The sequence below is a fragment of the Taudactylus pleione genome, unplaced genomic scaffold, assembly GCF_031769625.1.
Source record: "Taudactylus pleione unplaced genomic scaffold, aTauple2 ptg000760l, whole genome shotgun sequence".
NCBI lineage: Eukaryota > Metazoa > Chordata > Amphibia > Anura > Myobatrachidae > Taudactylus > Taudactylus pleione.
This window is the reverse complement of record NW_028285162.1, coordinates 2,302,121-2,320,891: the sequence shown is the minus strand read 5'-3', so window position 1 is coordinate 2,320,891 and position 18,771 is coordinate 2,302,121. Positions and strand designations below refer to the sequence as shown.

Sequence of the window (18,771 nt, the reverse complement as noted above, 5' to 3'; positions counted from 1 at the left end):
AACCACAGATATGTGGACAAGTGGGACAGGGCAAATTAAAGATTACATGACTGTGACAGCCCACTGGGTAGCTGTATTGCCTCCAACAGTGCAAACAGCAAAAGCAGCATCTAGCAAATGCCAGGATCTACCAAATGCTAGGCAGTCTACTCTGTGTATCACTGGTTTCACTAAGAGGCATACCACTGAGAACCTCTTAGAAAAACTCAAGAGAAATCATTGCAAAATGGCTTACCCCACTGGGATTTGTGATTTTTGACAATGCCACCAATATTGTGCGAGCATTATATCTGGGCGAATTCGAACATGTACCATGTTTTGCTCACAATTAATCTGGTGGTGCAACATTTAAAAAAAAAATGATTGGGGCATGCAGGAAATGCTCTCGGTGGCCCAAAAGATTTCGGGATATTTTCGACATTCAGCAACTGCGTGTCGAAGATTACAGCACAAGTTAGTTGAATTTGCCCTTCCATCAGCTGAAGCAAGGGGTGGTAACTAGGTAGAATTCTACCCTCTATATTCTTTAGTGGATGGAGGAGCAGCAAAAGCTACACAATTGCCTATGACATAGGAAAAGGAGTGGGAATGCACCTTAGTCAAGTGCAGGGGAGAATAATTCTGTGTTGTGCAAGGTTCTCAAACCCTTTTAACTTGCCACATGTGAAGTTAGTTCAGACACTGCCAGCTTGAACCAGGTCATTCCCCTTAATCAGGCTTTTGCAAAAGCAGCTGGAGAAACTGAAGGAGGAGCTGAAACTGAGTGACTCCGCTAAGTATGTCGGACTTGTAGATCAAGCCCTTTATTCACTTTGCCAGGATCCAAGGGTTGTCAATCTCTTGAAATCGGATCACTATATTTTGGTGACCATACTTGATCCTAGGTTTAAGTCACACCTTGTGTCTTTCTTTTTCCGATGGACATAAATCTGAAAAGATGCAAAGAGCCGTCGGTGAAAAAATTGTCAGCTCAAGCGGCACATGACACAGCAGCATTTCCTCCTTCAGGTTCTGCGGCTGCCAGGAAAAAAAAAGTTTTACTAAGAGACCCACTGCTGGTGGTGATGCAAATCAGTCGGCAAAACCTAATGACATCTGGTTGGGTCTGAAAGAACTGCCTATAATTAGTGACATGTCTACCGTGACTTTGTCTGATACGGTCACCATTAAGAGAATGCTGGATTATTTTAGGGATAGCATCCATATAGGCATGTCACACAGTCCGTTTCGCTACTGGCAGCAAAAAGAGGCAATTTGGAGTCCCTTACACAAACTGGCTTTGCTTTACTTAAGTTGCCCACCCTCCAGTGTGTACTCTGAAAGAGTTTTCAGCGCAGCCGGGAACATTGTCAGTGATTGGCGTAGGAGGTTACTTCCCCAAAATGTGGAAAAGATGATGTTCATCAAAATGAATTACAAATTCCATGAGGAAGTCAATTAAGTCAAAGAATACAGAGGCATCTGTAATGGTGGATTCCAGTGGGGACTAATTAATATTGTGTGAAGAAGAGGATGTACACACTGATGGGGATGATGATGACAACATCTGATTTTACCTATGTTGTAAATGTAAAGCCAGTTTGTGTATGGGATCATTGCCACCAATGTCCACTGTGCATTTTCAGCTTGTTTTGTGGGGATCCAACAATCATTTCAGCCACAAGTGGCAGTCCCTGTTGCTGAAGTGATTGGTTTGTTACACTGTGAATGTCCTGTTTCATACAGTATATACAACATCTTGCACCTCTTTTCTTTGCATTATGTGCTGTTTGGGGTATTGGTGCCTGACATTTTCAATTTTATGGTTTATGAATGTCCAGAAATTGTAATGACCACAGACTGCATCTCCTGCATGCCCCTTTCATTTTTTTTAAAGAAAATTCTGAACCACCAAGTTGATGGGGTGGGCAAATATGAGCAGCAGCACAGAGCATCTTCCTGCCAGGATGTGTGCAATAAAGTGCAAATATGTTAATACAAAAATGAGTTGTGTATATTGGTCACATACAAATATATTTACATGGTACATACAGTGTGTAAAGCAGGCTGAGGTAACCTGAAGCACACCACCTGTTGTTGACAAATAACTTCCAGTAGGCCCAGCAAACATCACAGATGCTGGTAGTTCTAGTTCAGCTGGAGAACTACAGGCTGCTTTCCTCTGATGTAAACAGCAAGTCTTGGTTCCATTATACCTAACAACCTCCCTGAGTACAACTACAAACTAGTAAATATCTGTTTACAGTATGTTCTAGCAGCACCTCCACAAGCAAGGCCACCTCATTTTTATTAGATATATAAAAAAAATTTAAAAACCTCCTCCAGATCAAAGATGTCATGTAGGAACTGAAGAACTTGATCCTAGATTGATCTTCCCTCATAAATTTTTTTAAAGAATCAAGACATTAAAATAAATAAATTAAAAACTAATCAGGTTGTACTGCATAGACAAGTGCAACCTTTTCTATTTGAATCAAAATTGTTGGATTTTGATGATCCTCGACCCAGGCACAGGCAGAGCGGGCAATTGCCCTCAATTAATAGCTGATGTACTGTATGTCGAGCAAAACATTTGCTACCTAGACAAATAGAATGTAGTTACCATCCCAGCGGTCGGGATGCCGGCGCTCAGAATCCGGGCACCGGAATCCCGACAGCGGTACAAATCCTGGCACTAGAATCCAGACCGATGGTAAGTATTAGGGTTAGGGGGACAGTTGGGTTCAGGGATAGGGCTTAGGGTCAGGCACAAGGATAAGGGTTAGGATTAGGCTGCAGGGGGGGGGGTGTTAGTGTTAGACTGCAGGAAAGGTGGGTTAGGGTAAGGGGATTTACCTGCAGGCATCAGGATTCTGACATCGGGATCCCGCTATCGGTATTCTCAGAATACTCTTCTGACTGCTGGCATCCCGACCGCCGGGATCCTTTACCCAACCCAAACAAACTTAGCTGCACTAATGGGACCCTGTATTTTTTCATGAGAACCCGTCCCCACTTTGTTTCTATTGAAATGCTAAATATTGTTCTTAAAGCTTCTGTAATTCTATTTAAAAAGTAAAAATTATACTAAAATATAATAAAATATACAGAGGAGTAGCAAAACAAATAATTATTTTTTATTAATTTATTGATATCAATTATTTTCTAATGAATAAAATGCAAAGTTGAGTTAAATTTAATACTACATATAAAAAAAGTAATTTTTCTTTTAACTCTGATTTTAAAGCAAACCAATTTCATATAACAAAAATTATTAACAATGATGTATAAACTAAAGTAATACCATCCATTTATTATTATGCAACTCCTTCAAATATTATGTGAGCTATAATATCAAATAGCACAAAACTTATAATTCATAAAAAAACTCTTGGTGGAATGTATGCAAATGTTTACAATTACTGTATTATGTAAAGCATTATACACATCTGCCCAATCTTTTGTCTAAAATATATTTCATTAGGACAAATGTTTTGTTTCAATTATAGATATTTTTAGCAAAATGTTTGGTAATAAGGCTAGGTACACACCTGAACAATTTCACTCACACTCTGACCAACTTAATGATTTTTCAGTGATGAAACGATCTTGAGAACATCTAATTTCCTGTGGTAGATTTACTATCTGTCAGGTTTGCAAAGCCGGAGACGATGAAAGGGCAGTAGTAATTAATGCTAAACCATGCCACTTTGATAACTATTGTTCTTTGAAATCCATTGGGTAAAGCCGATCATCGATGGCTTTGTAAACCCGATGGACAGTAAAGCTACCCCCTAGTGTACACAATAGTGATTAATTGTTCCGATATGAATGATTCTCTTTATTGTGGCTCATAATAAAAATTTAATTTTTAATGAACCATGTGCAGATATGATGATGATCGGAAATGCACATTTCAAAATGTGCACAATATCAATATCGACTCACTGTTTTTGGCAAATGTCGTGCAACAGGTCAGATATAATTATCCGATCTGACTGCTTTGGAGCGATAAATGGTCCTGGGTGCTGCGTACACACTTGGAAATCTACTGATCGGCCTGATTATTGTGTAGTATGTCCCTAGCTTAACTCAAGTTGTGACTGCTAAATCTTTTTGACACACTGTAATAATGTAATATAGGAAAGTGTAAACAATGAAACTATCCATACATTTCAAACAAAAACAAGGCAAACCTTTGCTGCATTTTAATTCTAAATTACAATACAGTTTTAGCAATTTCCTTACTATTCTCAAAATCTTGCATCGAGATTCCTGACACACTGGTTGGGAGGTGAGACTAATTTTATGAAAATATATATTATGTGAGTAATTAAATATTAAGTTTTCTACTAAATTAATCAGCAAAGTTCAGTTGTTTATTTTTTTAATCAAAAATGTCTCAGTCAATCTCAAAATGTTGCTTTTGAATGTTGCTGTAAAACAATATGAACATTTATTACAAATAACTGATAAACACATCACCTGAAAGTGGAGTTTCTGCTTTTAGAGCAAAGGTATGATTCAGAAATAAATGCAGTGTCGATATTTATACAGTTGAGTGTTTTGCAATTGCGCATATGTGAAAAGTCTTAAAAACACTTACTGCTTACACGCGAACCAATGTCTACGATGGTTGTGTACGGAATTGCGATCCCTGGGCAAATCAAAGTGGAGACGGTAGGTGACTTAAAGTGAGCGCAAAAAAGGGCTGTTTCAAGGGTGTGTTATAGGAGTGTCACATTGCTGCATTCTCAATCGCAAATCCAATGCTTCAAAGGCCATGTTTAATTGGATTAGAGTACATAGTGTAGACCTTAGGTTATTGCAAATGTCGATAGTTAACTGATGTTGTGTCGATGTTGATGTCTTTACAATCTCCATTGTACAGACCACGCAGTGGCCGTCTCATCGCTCGTAAACTCCATTTCACCATCCGGCACAAAGGGAAGGCTGAGATTAGCATTTGCATATTCCTAAACCGTGGTTGCATTACCGACCATCTCTGAATCAGGCCCACAGTCACCATTGACAATTGTTGAATGTTACCAATAGACTCCTCTACTCTAACCTCTAGAGTCAGTACTCAGGAGTGAAATGTGTGTTAAGGGAATAGACCTCAGTGGCATTTACCTGGAGGATTTGTCCCAATGGGATATACTCCACCTTGTGAAGAGTTCTTCCTTAAATGATAGTATGATTTACAGTTCATTCTATGGTTAGCTCTTGATGGTTATATGCTCTTGTAGTTAAAAAGTACATGTATATGTACTGTACATGTAAAACCTGAACTTGATACTTTATTTAGATATCTGTCACTGGAGCACACTAGTTGAAAGAAAAAAATAACAGACAACAAGGAACATCTAGTTTACAGTAGTACCCCATATTCTGCCATTAACAGCCCTCTCTACTGCATTACTCCCACTTTGCAACCCCAGATTAAAACATCTGGAGAGAGTATAATGCTAAAAAGAGTTGCACATAATGGATTTAATACATGTGAATTTGCTTTTGTCCAGACAATATATCTAGTGATAAGTAAGTGTGGTATTAGAGTGCTGAAACTAATGCTGGGTACACACTGGCAGATATATTGGGCAATCAATTGGCGTGATATGTCTGTGATCGACGTCGTTCACATACATATCGCGTCAACTCTGCTGCACAGGCGATGGCAGAAATATCTGTCCATCGTGTTGTGTGAACGGGTGATCAGCCGACCGCCCATACACTTGCAGCGACAGCCGCGGGGAGACCCCCGGCCAGCGGGACCCACGGACAGATAGAAGATGATGGTTGTTCAATGTATATGAACAATAATCATCTGCAGATATATCTGCTAGGTGTGTACCCATCTTAAGGAGCACTGTACTTCTTTGTCATACATTACATTACAATTATATGGTATATATAATTTCCTTACTTACCCTAAATGGACCACCATCTCCATCATCTAGTTCCAGAATATATCCTTCCACAGGATTGTGGGCAAAGGGTGGCATTCTCCAAGCCAGAGTTACACTATTATTTCTAGTGCAGCATTTCTCCAGTTGCAGTAATGGTACTGGGGGCACTGTAACGGGAACTGAATACAGATTAGTGTAACTGTGCCCTTCCCCCTCCAGCAGTTGTACATATATGAATTATCGTGGTGTTTCTTGAAGCCACACACACACACAAGTGAACCAATAATATGCTCTATTGATAGTCTATTGACAGCCTGTCTAAATATATTTATATTGAAGATTTAAAAACAGGTAAAACTGCAATGGTGGATTTCTTTCCATTCCTCAGTAATAATCTGAAATGTTTCATTCTATGAAATTGACCACACATGTAGCATTTCCCTCATCAACCACGAGCCATGTCTCTGGAGGTGTAAGTCATTATTCTTAAACTAAAAAAATTATAATTTAGAAATTCTATGTGGCATGCATCTAATTGTATAAAAGTATTGTGTATAATATACTGAGGACAAAAGGAAACACTTTACACTTACTGCCAAATGCTTGGTATATACACATAAATTAAGTGAATAAAATCCATGCTGCTATTTATTTATTTATTCAAATCAGTAGCCTGCTATGTAAGAATGGAATTAAGACATTATTGGGTCCAGGGCTATGCAAAGCGTACATGTCCATTCTCTCAGAACTACCAGGAGACTCCTGATTTTAGGGGGAGGCTCTCGGCATGGTGGGACACCAGTGACGTGCGGTGAGGTCAACAGCTGGGGAGGCACACATGGAGATGGGTCTGAGTGCTGGGAGCCTGTCTCACCCTCACACACTGTAACTCTTCCCTCACTACACTAAGCTTCAGTGTCCTTTGATTCTCCTACCTGCATCACTGTGTCTTCTTTTGCTGCTGCTGACTGTGCTCAGATCGCTACACACTGCAGTGCACTTCCTGTTCACATGACACATCCAAGGTGTCCATCAGTGCTCAAAGCACAGTATAACTGCATATCCCGATGGGACACTCTACCGCACCCTGCAATTATCCTCTGGTTGCCTCAAGAAGTGGGTGAGACAAGGGGTAGTGATGACATGATTCTCTACGTATCGTATCATTGCGGCCATGCCGCCAGTGATACATGGAATAAATCATGGAGCCCCACCCACCTGGGCCTTCCTCTCCAGGGATCTCACTAAGAAGATCTTCCTGAAGTTAGCACGTATGATACAGAGTTGTAAGTACACAGAGATTGGTCTAAAGTTGGGGCACTGATAATGATGACAGCTATTAAACTAAAAGTACAGATAGGGGCAGCACGCAAACATAGATGCGTACTACTCAGCATATGGCCAAATATCTGCATTTCTTTCAACTCTGCATTTCTTTTAAACTCTGAAGTTTCAAGATAGAGGAGCTCAATTTAGGTTTGCAGTTTGGAGGCCTGCATTAGACTTGGGCTATTGTTAAAACAAAGGTTAAGGCTCAAAGGTAAATTCAAATAACAAGCAGGGTTGCTAGCGCTGCGAGATAAAGCTGTGCTCTGATAAACGACTAGGTGTTTATGCTATTAGCTGATTGTTGGTTGTCTTACACTAGGACGTGTGAAAATTAAACTGCATGGTGAATGTAAGTCATGGTGTAAACCACCTATTGTACTAAAGGGTGGGCGTTTTTATATTAAAGAATAAATAATAGAGTCAACTGTCCAGGTGTGATCCACCTGATGCACTGTAGGGCGGGCGTTCTTATAATACGGTATAATGTCCTTAAATTGTATAAGGGGCCTGGGTTGGCAATAACTTTAGGCAGGATGTTCTTATACAGCCAGTTGTCAGTACTTATAATGAAAGTCACTGATGGGGTACTCCAAACAAAACGATTCCCTTTATCCACTGGTATATTTCAGTCTAATGACTCACCTCCTCGGACGTCACCCAGATCCTGTAGTGGGTTCACAGGTGCACCTGCAATCCTTGCTCCACGGTCCAATGTGTGCGGGTATGAGGGTGGGTGGTGGTCTGGCTAGACCATATATACTATGCACGTGGATGGGAATAAAACTGTATTTATTGCCTCTCCACACACCTAGGTGCTACAAGTGGTACTATACCTGTACCACTTGTAGCACCTAGGTGTTTGGAGAGGCAATAAATACACGTGCATAGTGTATATATGGTCTAGCCAGACCACCACCCACCTGTGAACCCACTACAGGATCTGGGTGACATCCGAGGAGGTGAGTCATTAGACTGAAATATACCAGTGGATAAAGGGAATCATTTTGTTTGGAGTACCCCATCAGTGACTTTCATTATAAGTACTGACAACTGGCTGTATAAGAACATCCTGCCTAAAGTTATTGCCAACCCAGGCCCCTTATACAATTTAAGGACATTATACCGTATTATAAGAACGCCCGCCCTACAGTGCATCAGGTGGATCACACCAGGACAGTTGTATTCTTTATTCTTTAATATAAGAACGCCCACCCTTTAGTACAATAGGTGGTTTACACCATGACTTACATTCACCATGCAGTTTAATTTTCACACGTCCTAGTGTAAGACAACCAACAATCAACTAATAGCATTAACACCTAGTCGTTTATCAGAGTACAGCTTTATCTCGCAGCGCTAGCACCCCTGCTTGTTATTTTTATTTATCTGTATGAGGTTGGGATACCTCTTTTGTGTATAGCAGCTAGAGGTAAAACCACAATCCTATAGCGCGGACCATTATAGAGCTCAAAGGTAAATTCAACTTTAAAACTTCAGATAGTTTTAGAGTAAGTGTGATAGTTAAGATTATTACTATTAAATTATGGTTGAGGTTAGCAATGCGTTTAAATTAACTCAATTGACCCGTTGGATCTTACCTCACTGAAAGGACAAAAAAACGCAGTCTTCATTTCTACGTTTAGTCACATTATTCATCATGGCTCAGAAATTAAATTGATCAAGTTCAAACTTTCCACTGCACAACAGTTGTAGGCTGTGTCATATCTGCTGAGCCATATAATCTGCAATAGCCTCCTACACTTGTCAAAGTAATTTTTTGTTTCTTCTTCTATGGTAGAGGCCCTATTTATTTAAACACGGTAGCGTGAATTATTAAATATTTAATTTTTTTTTTTCAAGCAAATGTTTCAGGGATCTATCTGGTCTATCTGATATTTTTTGTTGAACTTTGTTCCACATTAAAACTGTATGGCATATTGTGGCCAAGACCACTTTTTTATAATAAACTAAGCATATTAAATGGAATTCTCCTCTGCCTGACTGAGGCCAGATACATTCAATTAGTCATATTTTGCAATATTTGCATTTTGGCAGCGTTTTAGGGCTATCTGCCTGTGATAAATAGACCTCTTATTAGCATTCTGTCTGGAGCTGTCATTGGCCTACACATAAAACATGAAATCATTGCATGATACCACAGTTGTGAGCGAGAAGGCGACATAGGTGGTTATTGGGACAATTTTGAAATTTAATTAAAAATTAAATAAAAAAAACAGCAGTATTAGCAGTTTATAAATTAAGTGGAACATGAAACAAGTTTAGTAGAGTAACAAAAAGATTTGCAAATAAAAGCATAGCAAACAGGTTTGCCATAAAGCAACCCATATTTTGTATAATCACACTACATTTGTAGTAATCAGTCGGTAGTGTAGTTATATTTATATGTAAGAAAAATCTAGTATGCGTGTTTAGACATGCCAGCATGACCCATTCATTTGGGAGACATTTTCCTAGTTCAGAATTTCCCACTTACTGTATATTTTCTGCCTGGACCCAGGTCCATTCAAGCAAAAACTAAATGGAAAATCCTGAGCTAGGTAAATGTTTTCATCAGGAAATCAGTCTGCTTGCTTCCACACATGAAGAGTGTCCAGGCTTTTGCATTAAGTATTAATTAGGCTCATGGGTCTTTCTGGTCCAGAGGCTGAGACTTGTCTCCCTTGTTGGAAGAAGAGTGCTCCTGCCTCCATCCTCAGTGCAACAGGTAAGTGTGACGGCAGTCTCTAGGACCTGCCGGAGCTCAGCAGCAAGCCTGACCTGACATAAGCTACTGTGCATGCGCGCCTTGTTCACGCATCTTTCCTCCTTGGCGTTCCTGGTGAATGGACGCATCACTGAGATTCCTGAAGATATATGAACCCTGCAGAGCCCACAGAGTAAGCAAGTATTCTATATCAGCGCTGCTACATTAGAGGGGCATAATGCTACTACAGTATACACCGGTGTTTTTACCACTCTGATGCCCAGAGCACTGCGATGCCCAGCGATACCCTAATGCTCCAGGCTGCATCAATACTACTATTTGTACACTTATTATATTCATGTGTAATATGCTACTTGATGTTCTACCTGGTTCAATAAACCTGAGATCTGGGTAAGCTGTACTAAGTGTGGATTAACTGCCATCAGCACCAAACAACTGCGCTACACATTTAACACCTTATAACACTCTATGTATTGACTGATATCTAGTGGACTATTTACCACTACTCAGTTCATAGGTTATAAGACCAGCAGCCTAGTCCCCATACACTGACACTACAACACCCCTAACATTCGACTGTCTTTAAAAAGAAGTCCCTTCTCTTGGCAGCATAAATTACCCAAGGCTGGCTTATGCCATCTAATGTAATTATATTAACTTCTGATGACTCTGGTCATCCTAATTAGGCTTCATGACTTAACATTAATTTATTATTATCATTATTATTGAAAAAGGAAAAAAAAAGTAAATTAGCTAACACATTATGCATTACTCTACTTATGTGTAATGGTTTTTTAATGATCCATTACGGTATATGGGACAGCATTATGAAATAGATTTGGAAGATGACAACTAATAATACACTATACATTGTAAAGTGTACCTGTTGCCTATACTGTACACAACTATTAACTGTTTTTCTTGTGTGCTCATTTATGTACTGTGCAAGGCGTTGCGGAACCTTTGTGGCGCTATATAAATAAAGGATAATAATAAAAATAATATACACAGTTGTAGGTTGTAATTTTTTTGGCTGGGCAATATTCACTCTATCAATTCATTAGTAACTATTGATATCACTGAGCTGAGTAGTTCCTAATATATTGAGTCTGCATCCACATATATGTGTTTAGCCTCCACTACGCGTAGAATCCGACATCTATGCGCTTCCTGAAAATGGCATTGATTGAGCCTCTAAATGTCTGCTTGCCAGTTATACTGTATATTTTAGAATAAAGATTTTTCTGCTAAGGAACAGTCAACTTTCCTATCTCCCAGCCGTCTGAAGACTGTGATATTGAAGTTGCCAAGTTAACAAGAATAAAATGACTTCACACAATATCTATATATAGAAAAATGTCAGTCAAGTCTTCAAAGCCTTCATTTAACACGTCAATCATTTGATATCTTCAATCCAACCTAACATCTCTTTAGCCATGCACCTGTGTCCATTAAATTCTCACAGTCTCTCACCACAGGTGCCCACGTTTTCATGTTGTTCATATACAGTATAAAGCACAAAGCAAATGAGGACTATGAGCTCACCCTTACATTTCATCTGAATAAAATCCAGCTGGTGAATGGCTTGCAGTAAAGGATCACTGTCCAAAGTGAGGTCAAACTCAGGAGACACTTTTGGTTCCAGGGCACCTTTAACCCACTGATCCTGGGAGCCTTGAACTCGCTTTATCAAAGCATCTGAAATCTTTAGTACAGTACAAAAGTCAACATAAAATGTGTTATCATTTTCTCTAAATACTAAAAGTCAATCACATTTAAATATATGATTAAAATAAATACACATTGTATGATAGAAAGCTAGTGAAGAAGGTGCTTAATGGAAGATTAATCAGGGATCGAATAGAGTACAGTGTAAGTTAAACGTAACCCATGTTATTAATTTCATGAGGTTATTCCCATACTGTCACAATTTTCGCATTTTTATGGTGAGATACGAAGGAACGTTATGTAAATTAAAACAGACTCTAATGACGTAACATCATATACAGTAGCTCTTGACATCTCCATCATTCTGGACCCGTACCTGGGGACTTTGTGGTTGTGACGTGATGCCATGAGGTTTACGTCTGGTATCCCCCACCTGTCCACCAGGATTTGAAATACCTCCGGATGAAGAGCCCATTTCTGTCGTGTATGTCCTGGCAACTTAGGAAGTCCAATTCCCAGTTGAGAACCCCTGGGATGAAAATTGCCAATATCGCTGGAAGATGGCATTCTGCCCATAGCAGAATCCTTGCCACTTCTTCCATGTCTGCTGGACTTTGTGTGCCTCCCTGATGGTTTATGTAGGCCACTGCTGTCACATTGTCGGACTGAACCTGGACAGGCCTGCCTTGTAGAAGGTCCTGTGCCAACATTGTTTAAATGAACCATCACTAGCCACCAGGCTAGGGAGAGGTGAACCTCCGGCAAGATATGTACCATATGGGTTTTTATCTGATGACACTGACCATCCCACTGGGCTAGGATCCACCGCTGCAGGGACCTGGAGTGGAACTGGGCATAAGCCACCATGTCGAATGTCATAAAGCCCAGCACCTGCATCGCCAAGTGCACTGACACTGTTTGTTTGCAAAACAGTTTGTGCACACGAGTCTGTAATGTTACAATCTTGTCCTCTGAAAGAAGAATCCTCTGTCCCAGAGAGTCCAGCCATGCCCCTAAGTGCACCATATTCTGAGTTGGAGAGAGTGCCGACTCTTCCAATTGATTACCCAGCCGTGCTCTTGTAAACAGACAATGGTCATCTGTAGATGGCCTTGTAACATCTCCTGAGATTGCACCAGTATCAGGATGTCATCTAGATATGGCAGCATCCGGACTCCTTGTCGTCTGACCGCCATTATCTTGGTGAATACCCGAGGGGCTGTGGAAGCCCGAAGGGTAGAGCCTGAAACTGATAGTGTTGCCAATCTACTGCCAACCTGAGAAAAGCCTGGTGAGATTTTGTAATCGGGACATGCCGATATGCATTTTGTATGTCCAAGGAGACCATGACCACTTTGATAAATCTGTTGAGAGATTTTAGATTCAATATAGGGCGGTGTGACCCATTGGGTTTTTGAATTAAAAACACCTCCGTTAATCCCCGCCTCCACCATATACATAGTTGCTTCTTGCAACTGACCAAGAAGAGACAGCTGTTCTCTAGACGGGTCAACCATAGACGCCTCTAGCGCCTTAATCCACTCCTCCATAGCCTTAGCTACTCAAGCTATAGCCGTAGCTGGCCTGGTAACAGCTCCCGATAACGAAAACATTCAATCTTTCTATTGGTAACCTCTGTTAACGAGGATGCTACCGGGATGGGCAACGTAGCGCTTTTGACCAGCCTTGTCACATGCGCATCTATTGTTGGTGGAATCTCCCATTTATTACATGCCCCCAGCAAATGGATATCGACAGGTCAAATTCTTAGTGTCCTGAAAATGCTTATTAGGAGTCTCCCAAGCTTCAGCCATAAGATTCGGCAGTTGCCCAGACTGAGGAAAATAATCTTTAGACACAGACTGACACCTAAAGACCAGCTCATCATCCGTCAGAGCAACTTCCTCTACCTCCATTATGTTGAGGTCAGTTCTAACCCCTCTAACCAGAGACGGAACATCCACAACTTGATGATCTTCTATTTCATAGACAGATTCAGCGCTCTGAGGACCTCATTCAGAACCGCTCGCAAGCGCCTATGCGCTCTCAAGCAGTGTGCGTACGCTAGCTCCAGAGCGAGTAACAAATTCACTCGCTCTGGGGCTCGCTACAAAAGGGGCGGCTGTCGATGTTGATCGACAGCTCGCCCCGTTTTGTAGGCGGGGAGGGGGGTGGCTGGACAAACGGAGGCGTTCCTGAAGGAACGCCTGCCATTTGTAGACGGCCCTACTGACATCAGCAGTGATGTCATAGGTAGCTTCCTGCTCTGTTAGATGACCTCTGGGGCTTGCGGGAGACGAGACCCGACCCCAAGGGTCTCGTCGCAAGCCCCCGATGGTTGCGATGGTCTCGACCATCGTGACCATCACCTGGTCACTCGCTAAAGCTGTGGATGGTCACCCACAGCATAGCGAGCGGCCAGGAGGACGGATTTTAAAAGAGGAAGCGGCCGCCCTCATTCAGAGTGAGCGGCTCTGAATGAGGTCCTGAGTCTCAGAGTCGGATGAGGGAGTTGAGTCAATATGTGACACCTGATGAGACCTTTCTTCAGCTTCTTTATCCCCACTAGCTTCTCCACCTGCAGAGAGACTGAGGATGGCAATACACTCTGACTAGAGTGAGCCGCCGAGTAATCTTAACAGGGATTCATAGGAGGCATATATAAAGAATGGTGCATAGGCTGTGTGTACCCTACAGCCTGGGGTACTGCCTGTGGTACCATGGCCGGAGCTCGCACCTCCGTAGCTTTGCCTATCAATTAGGACAAAACTTGAGGTGTAATAGCCATCATTTGTGGCTCTATTGTTGATACAGATGTATTAGATATATCGTGTAATAATCTACATCTACTACATATTACATCCACATCTTTATTAGACAGGCTTGTAGAACAGAATTTAAACCAACTGATAAGCTCGCCTCCTGCTCATTACCTTCAGCCATGATATTATATCAATGGTATAAGGTACACAGTATACATGCAAAAAAATGGCTTTCTATCAAGGACCCCACCCCACACACCATCAGATGAATGATGAGACACAGTGATAGCTTGAAAATGACAGGTAGTGTACAAGCAGCAGTAACTAGCATACAGTCACATACAATGCATGAATACGCATGATTACAACAGCAATCTGAACTCTGATCAACTAGCCAGCCCCAGCGTGGTGATGGTAGGATATAGAGCACACTATATGCCAAACCTGACAGAGAGGGATATAGGAGACAGACCAGCCTCTGAGAACACAGCTGCAGCGCTGCAAAACACTCAACTGCACGTGTCTCACCCTGAGGCGGTCACTTTATACCAGACACCCTAGTTCCAAACCGGAAGTCTGCCGGGATGCATCTGGGGGAGGAGCGCCAATCTCCTCTAGGCTGTGATTTTAACGGCTGGACTCGCTGCACTATAAGGTGGCAGGACGTAACCTAGTGTGCTCTAGTGCGTCCTACCATCCGTCCCCGGCAACAGACATTATGGTCCCGATCGCCTAGTGATCGTCCTGCACACACAGCCCCCCCCAACACCAGAGGTAAGGGACCGCATAGCGCACTTACCTGCATCTCTGTTCCCCAACTGCAGTCCCAGGCCTCAGCCGCAGGCCACTACCCAGCCCCGCTGAGGCCTGCTGAAAACCCAGTGGTACAAGGAGGATGTTGGTGCTGTCAGTGTCGGCGGAGGTAGTAGGAGTCACAGTGCAGGCGTCTTTTACGGCGCCTAGTACCGCTGAACTCTGTAACATTAAAATAAAAAAGCTTGAGACTGCCTAAGCAGTCCCACTGTAAAAACAGGTGCACTTGCCGCGCACCAAACAAAACAACTGAATGCCTGTGACTGGGGGCGGAGTATATAGGGAGGGGAGCTCCCTCCCTATATACTCCGCCTATGCTCCCTGTGCATGCTGGGAGCTCCAAAACTTTGCTGTTTGGTGCATTGGATGCTATCCAACTATATATCCCAAGGTAATTCCTGTGGACCCTAAGGAACCCGAAGGAGAAAGAGAGCTGCTATTTAACACTAAGAAGTATTTTTAAGTTAAACTTACCCAGAGTGCTGTCTCTGTGGGGCCCATTTATCAAAGTGCATTTGAGGTAAATTCCCCGAAAACACCTGTTTTCGGGGGTTTACCTCAAATACTTAGTATCCCCCGAATGTATGAAGGAGGGACCGCAGCAGGTATCGGAGATACCTGCTGCGATCCCTCCATTGCCGCCGGCAGCCGCCTCCTCCATAGGTTTCTATGGGGGATGCGATGCTGCCAAATGTATCAATATCAGGAATGCGAAGCATTCCCGATATTGGCCCCAGCAGCTAACGCTATCTAAAGATAGCGTTAGCCGCTGTTTCCTATGGGCACTTACCGCATATCAGCCGGCGGAGGGATCTGCCAGATCCCTCCACCGGCAATGGGCGCCGCTCATGTGCAGTCCGCGGGACTGCGCATGCGCAGAAGCCCCGACTGCCCTCCGGAGACATCGCAGGGACGGGCTCTTTTCGGAGCCCGTCTCCTTGCATGTCCCGGATAATACATCCGGCAGATAGGATCGCATTTTGCAATGCGATCAGGGCTGGTACTGCATGCCCTGATCGCATTGCAAGATGCAATCATTAATAAATGGGCCCCTATGTCTGTGTATGCAGGGTCATGATGCATAGACAGAAAACCAGTGTCCAGTGGGAGGCAGGGCAGAGATGGCTTTCTACACTGCGTTGTATGGATATGGCTTGCTACACTGAAAGTGGGTTGGGGGGGGCGTAGATGGCTGACTGCACTGCGGAGGGGGGGGATGGCTGGCTACACTGCGGGGGGGAGGGGGCGGAGATGGCTGGTCACACTGTGGGGCGGGTGGGAGGCTACAATGGATGAAGAGGCTGTATTCTGTGTGACTGCAGCATGCTGCGGGGAAGGGTGCTGGCTACACTGTGGGGGGGGGGCGAGCACGGAGGAGACTGGCTGCAGCAGCTCACACTGCACACACCACGGGGGTGGAAATAATTGGAGGTGAGGATCAGGAAATGGAGCCACTGGTCCCCTCCAGGCAAGAAATGTGTGTGAGCCCGGACTCCCAGCTGAAGGACTGCAACTCCGCCTCCTCCTCCCCAGGCATAGTAGAGGTAGGGCCCCGGACAGTGCTGTACTGCTGCTGCTAAACTGGCTGTGTGTGTGTCCTCAGCAGGCCACACACAGCATAGCCAGTTCTCACCAGGGCTGGATTTCAGGGGGGGGGGGGGGGGGCAGATGGGCCATAGTGGGCACCTAGGTTGACTAATGATAAATCTGGCCCCGCTGCTAGGTGGTTGGAGTATGTTTGTGTGAATGTGCAGAGCTCTGTAAGGTTAAATGTTTTGTACATATGTGTCCTCATATAATATTACTGCAGTCGTGCCAAACAGCACTTCTTGGCGTGCCAGGTTCTATGAGTCTTTTTCAGCCGGAATTGCGTCTTAGTCCCAATTAGTGTTCCCGCTAAGCTGTTGTAGAGGGACGCCACACCCTTCCCAATTTTAAAAAAAGGGCAAAATGCGCCCTGTCCTTTTAGCTGCGCCCCCCTAAAACAGCCTGCCTTGTACCTTCCCAACCCGCGGGCCGCACGGCATATATTCACTGTTAGGGGAGAGCTAGGAGAACCACAGCACTTCTGTAAGTGCTGGGCAAGCCCCAAAATGTGACAAATTGGAGGCATGTCACAAGGACACGCCCCTCCCGTCAGCCCCGTCCCCTTTTCGAAGCGCACATAGGACGCCCTACCTGCGAGTCTGCATCCTGCCCGGCCCTGCTTGCATTCTAGTGGGAACACTACGCAATTGTATGCAACAAACCGCGTCACCATACTGCACTGATTTGTGTGCGACTGGCAGCTCACTCTCACGCCAGGAGGCTTGTGCTGCATGGCGTATTGGGGTTAGCTGTATGAGGACACATCTGTAAATATAAAATTAAACATACGGTTAGTTTCTTTTGTTAGGTTTTGCCCTATGGGGATAATCAGCACTTTGACTACCGTACTTAATTTACACTAAAACAATTTCACTGCACCACTAAAACAATTTCACTACACAATATTGCTTGCTGCTGCCCTATTGCAGCAAGATTTATTTGGAGAGATTTTCGAAGTGAGTGCATGTAGGGATATATGCACCAATGGGAACAGAAAATTGAGGCACATAACGCTAGCAGTTAATGGGAAATATTTGACATGAGACGGTGATAGTAAAGATCTTTTATCACTACTTTTGCACATGGGCCCACCTCTCTCTAGTTCTGCCACTGGAGGGCAGGCACAAGGAGCAGGCACTAAGTGGTTAGCTGTAACTAGAACTAAGCTCCATCCCCCTAACTACTCCCAACTCTGGTGCAGGTGGAAGGTAGGACGCTTGGCTGCGGTATTAACCCTACACAGTGCTCTGCCAATTATGTGTGTAAGGGAGGGGAGGGGGGGTATGTGCTCCCGCCCAGGAGTTTAAAATGTGTGATGTATATTTATGGAACAATCAAATATATATTTAGAAACTAGGGGTGAGCAGGTTCGGATTTCTGAAATCCGAACCCCCCCCGAGCCCCCCCGATCCGAGGCCGATCCGAGTCAGGCTCGACTTTTCCCGCCTGACTCGGATCGGAAATCGAGGCAAAACGTCATCATCCCGCCTTCCGGGTCTCGCGGGTTTTGGATCCTATATAAGGTACCCGCGTCGGCGCCATTTTCTCACTCGGCTGTGGACAGTGAAGAGGGAGGGTGGGAGTTAGGGCTGGCTGGGCTGGGTAGTGTAGTGTTGTAGTGTAGTGTAGTGCAGTGTAGTGTTGTGCTGTGCTGTGCTGCTGTTGTCCATAGGGGCTGTGTCCACTACTTCAAAGTCCATAAGGGCTGGCTGGACTGTGTTGTGCAGTCAGTTGTCCATAGGGGCTGTGTCCACTCCAAAGTCCTGTGCAGTGTCCCAGGGTGCTGTAGTATTGTCCAGGGGGTGCTCTGTCCGTCAGGGTTGCTCCCCCCAAGTGCTAAAAAAAAAAATATTTTTTCTGTGTTTGTGAATTGTGTGCACTGTGGCTGCACGTGCATCAACAAAGGAGCAGCACCAAGCGTGCGCCTGTGTCCCATAAGTAAAAGGCCGGCTGGCTTGTCCGTTAAAGGGTGCTGTAACCCCCAAAGTACACTCCAAAC

General features: G+C 43.6%; 1 protein-coding gene across 1 annotated transcript in view; it reads right to left on the bottom strand.

The window, feature by feature from the left end:
• The window catches only part of TRIM67 (tripartite motif containing 67), a 272,622-nt gene that overhangs the window by 82,752 nt on the left and 171,099 nt on the right, over positions 1-18,771 (bottom strand). Inside the window, exons 5-6 of the mRNA XM_088457427.1 lie at positions 11,488-11,647; positions 5,910-6,055 (exon numbers count right to left, since the gene is read on the bottom strand). Of these exons, the coding sequence (XP_088313553.1) occupies positions 5,910-6,055; positions 11,488-11,647 (306 nt within the window). The remainder of the gene's footprint in view (positions 1-5,909; positions 6,056-11,487; positions 11,648-18,771) is intronic.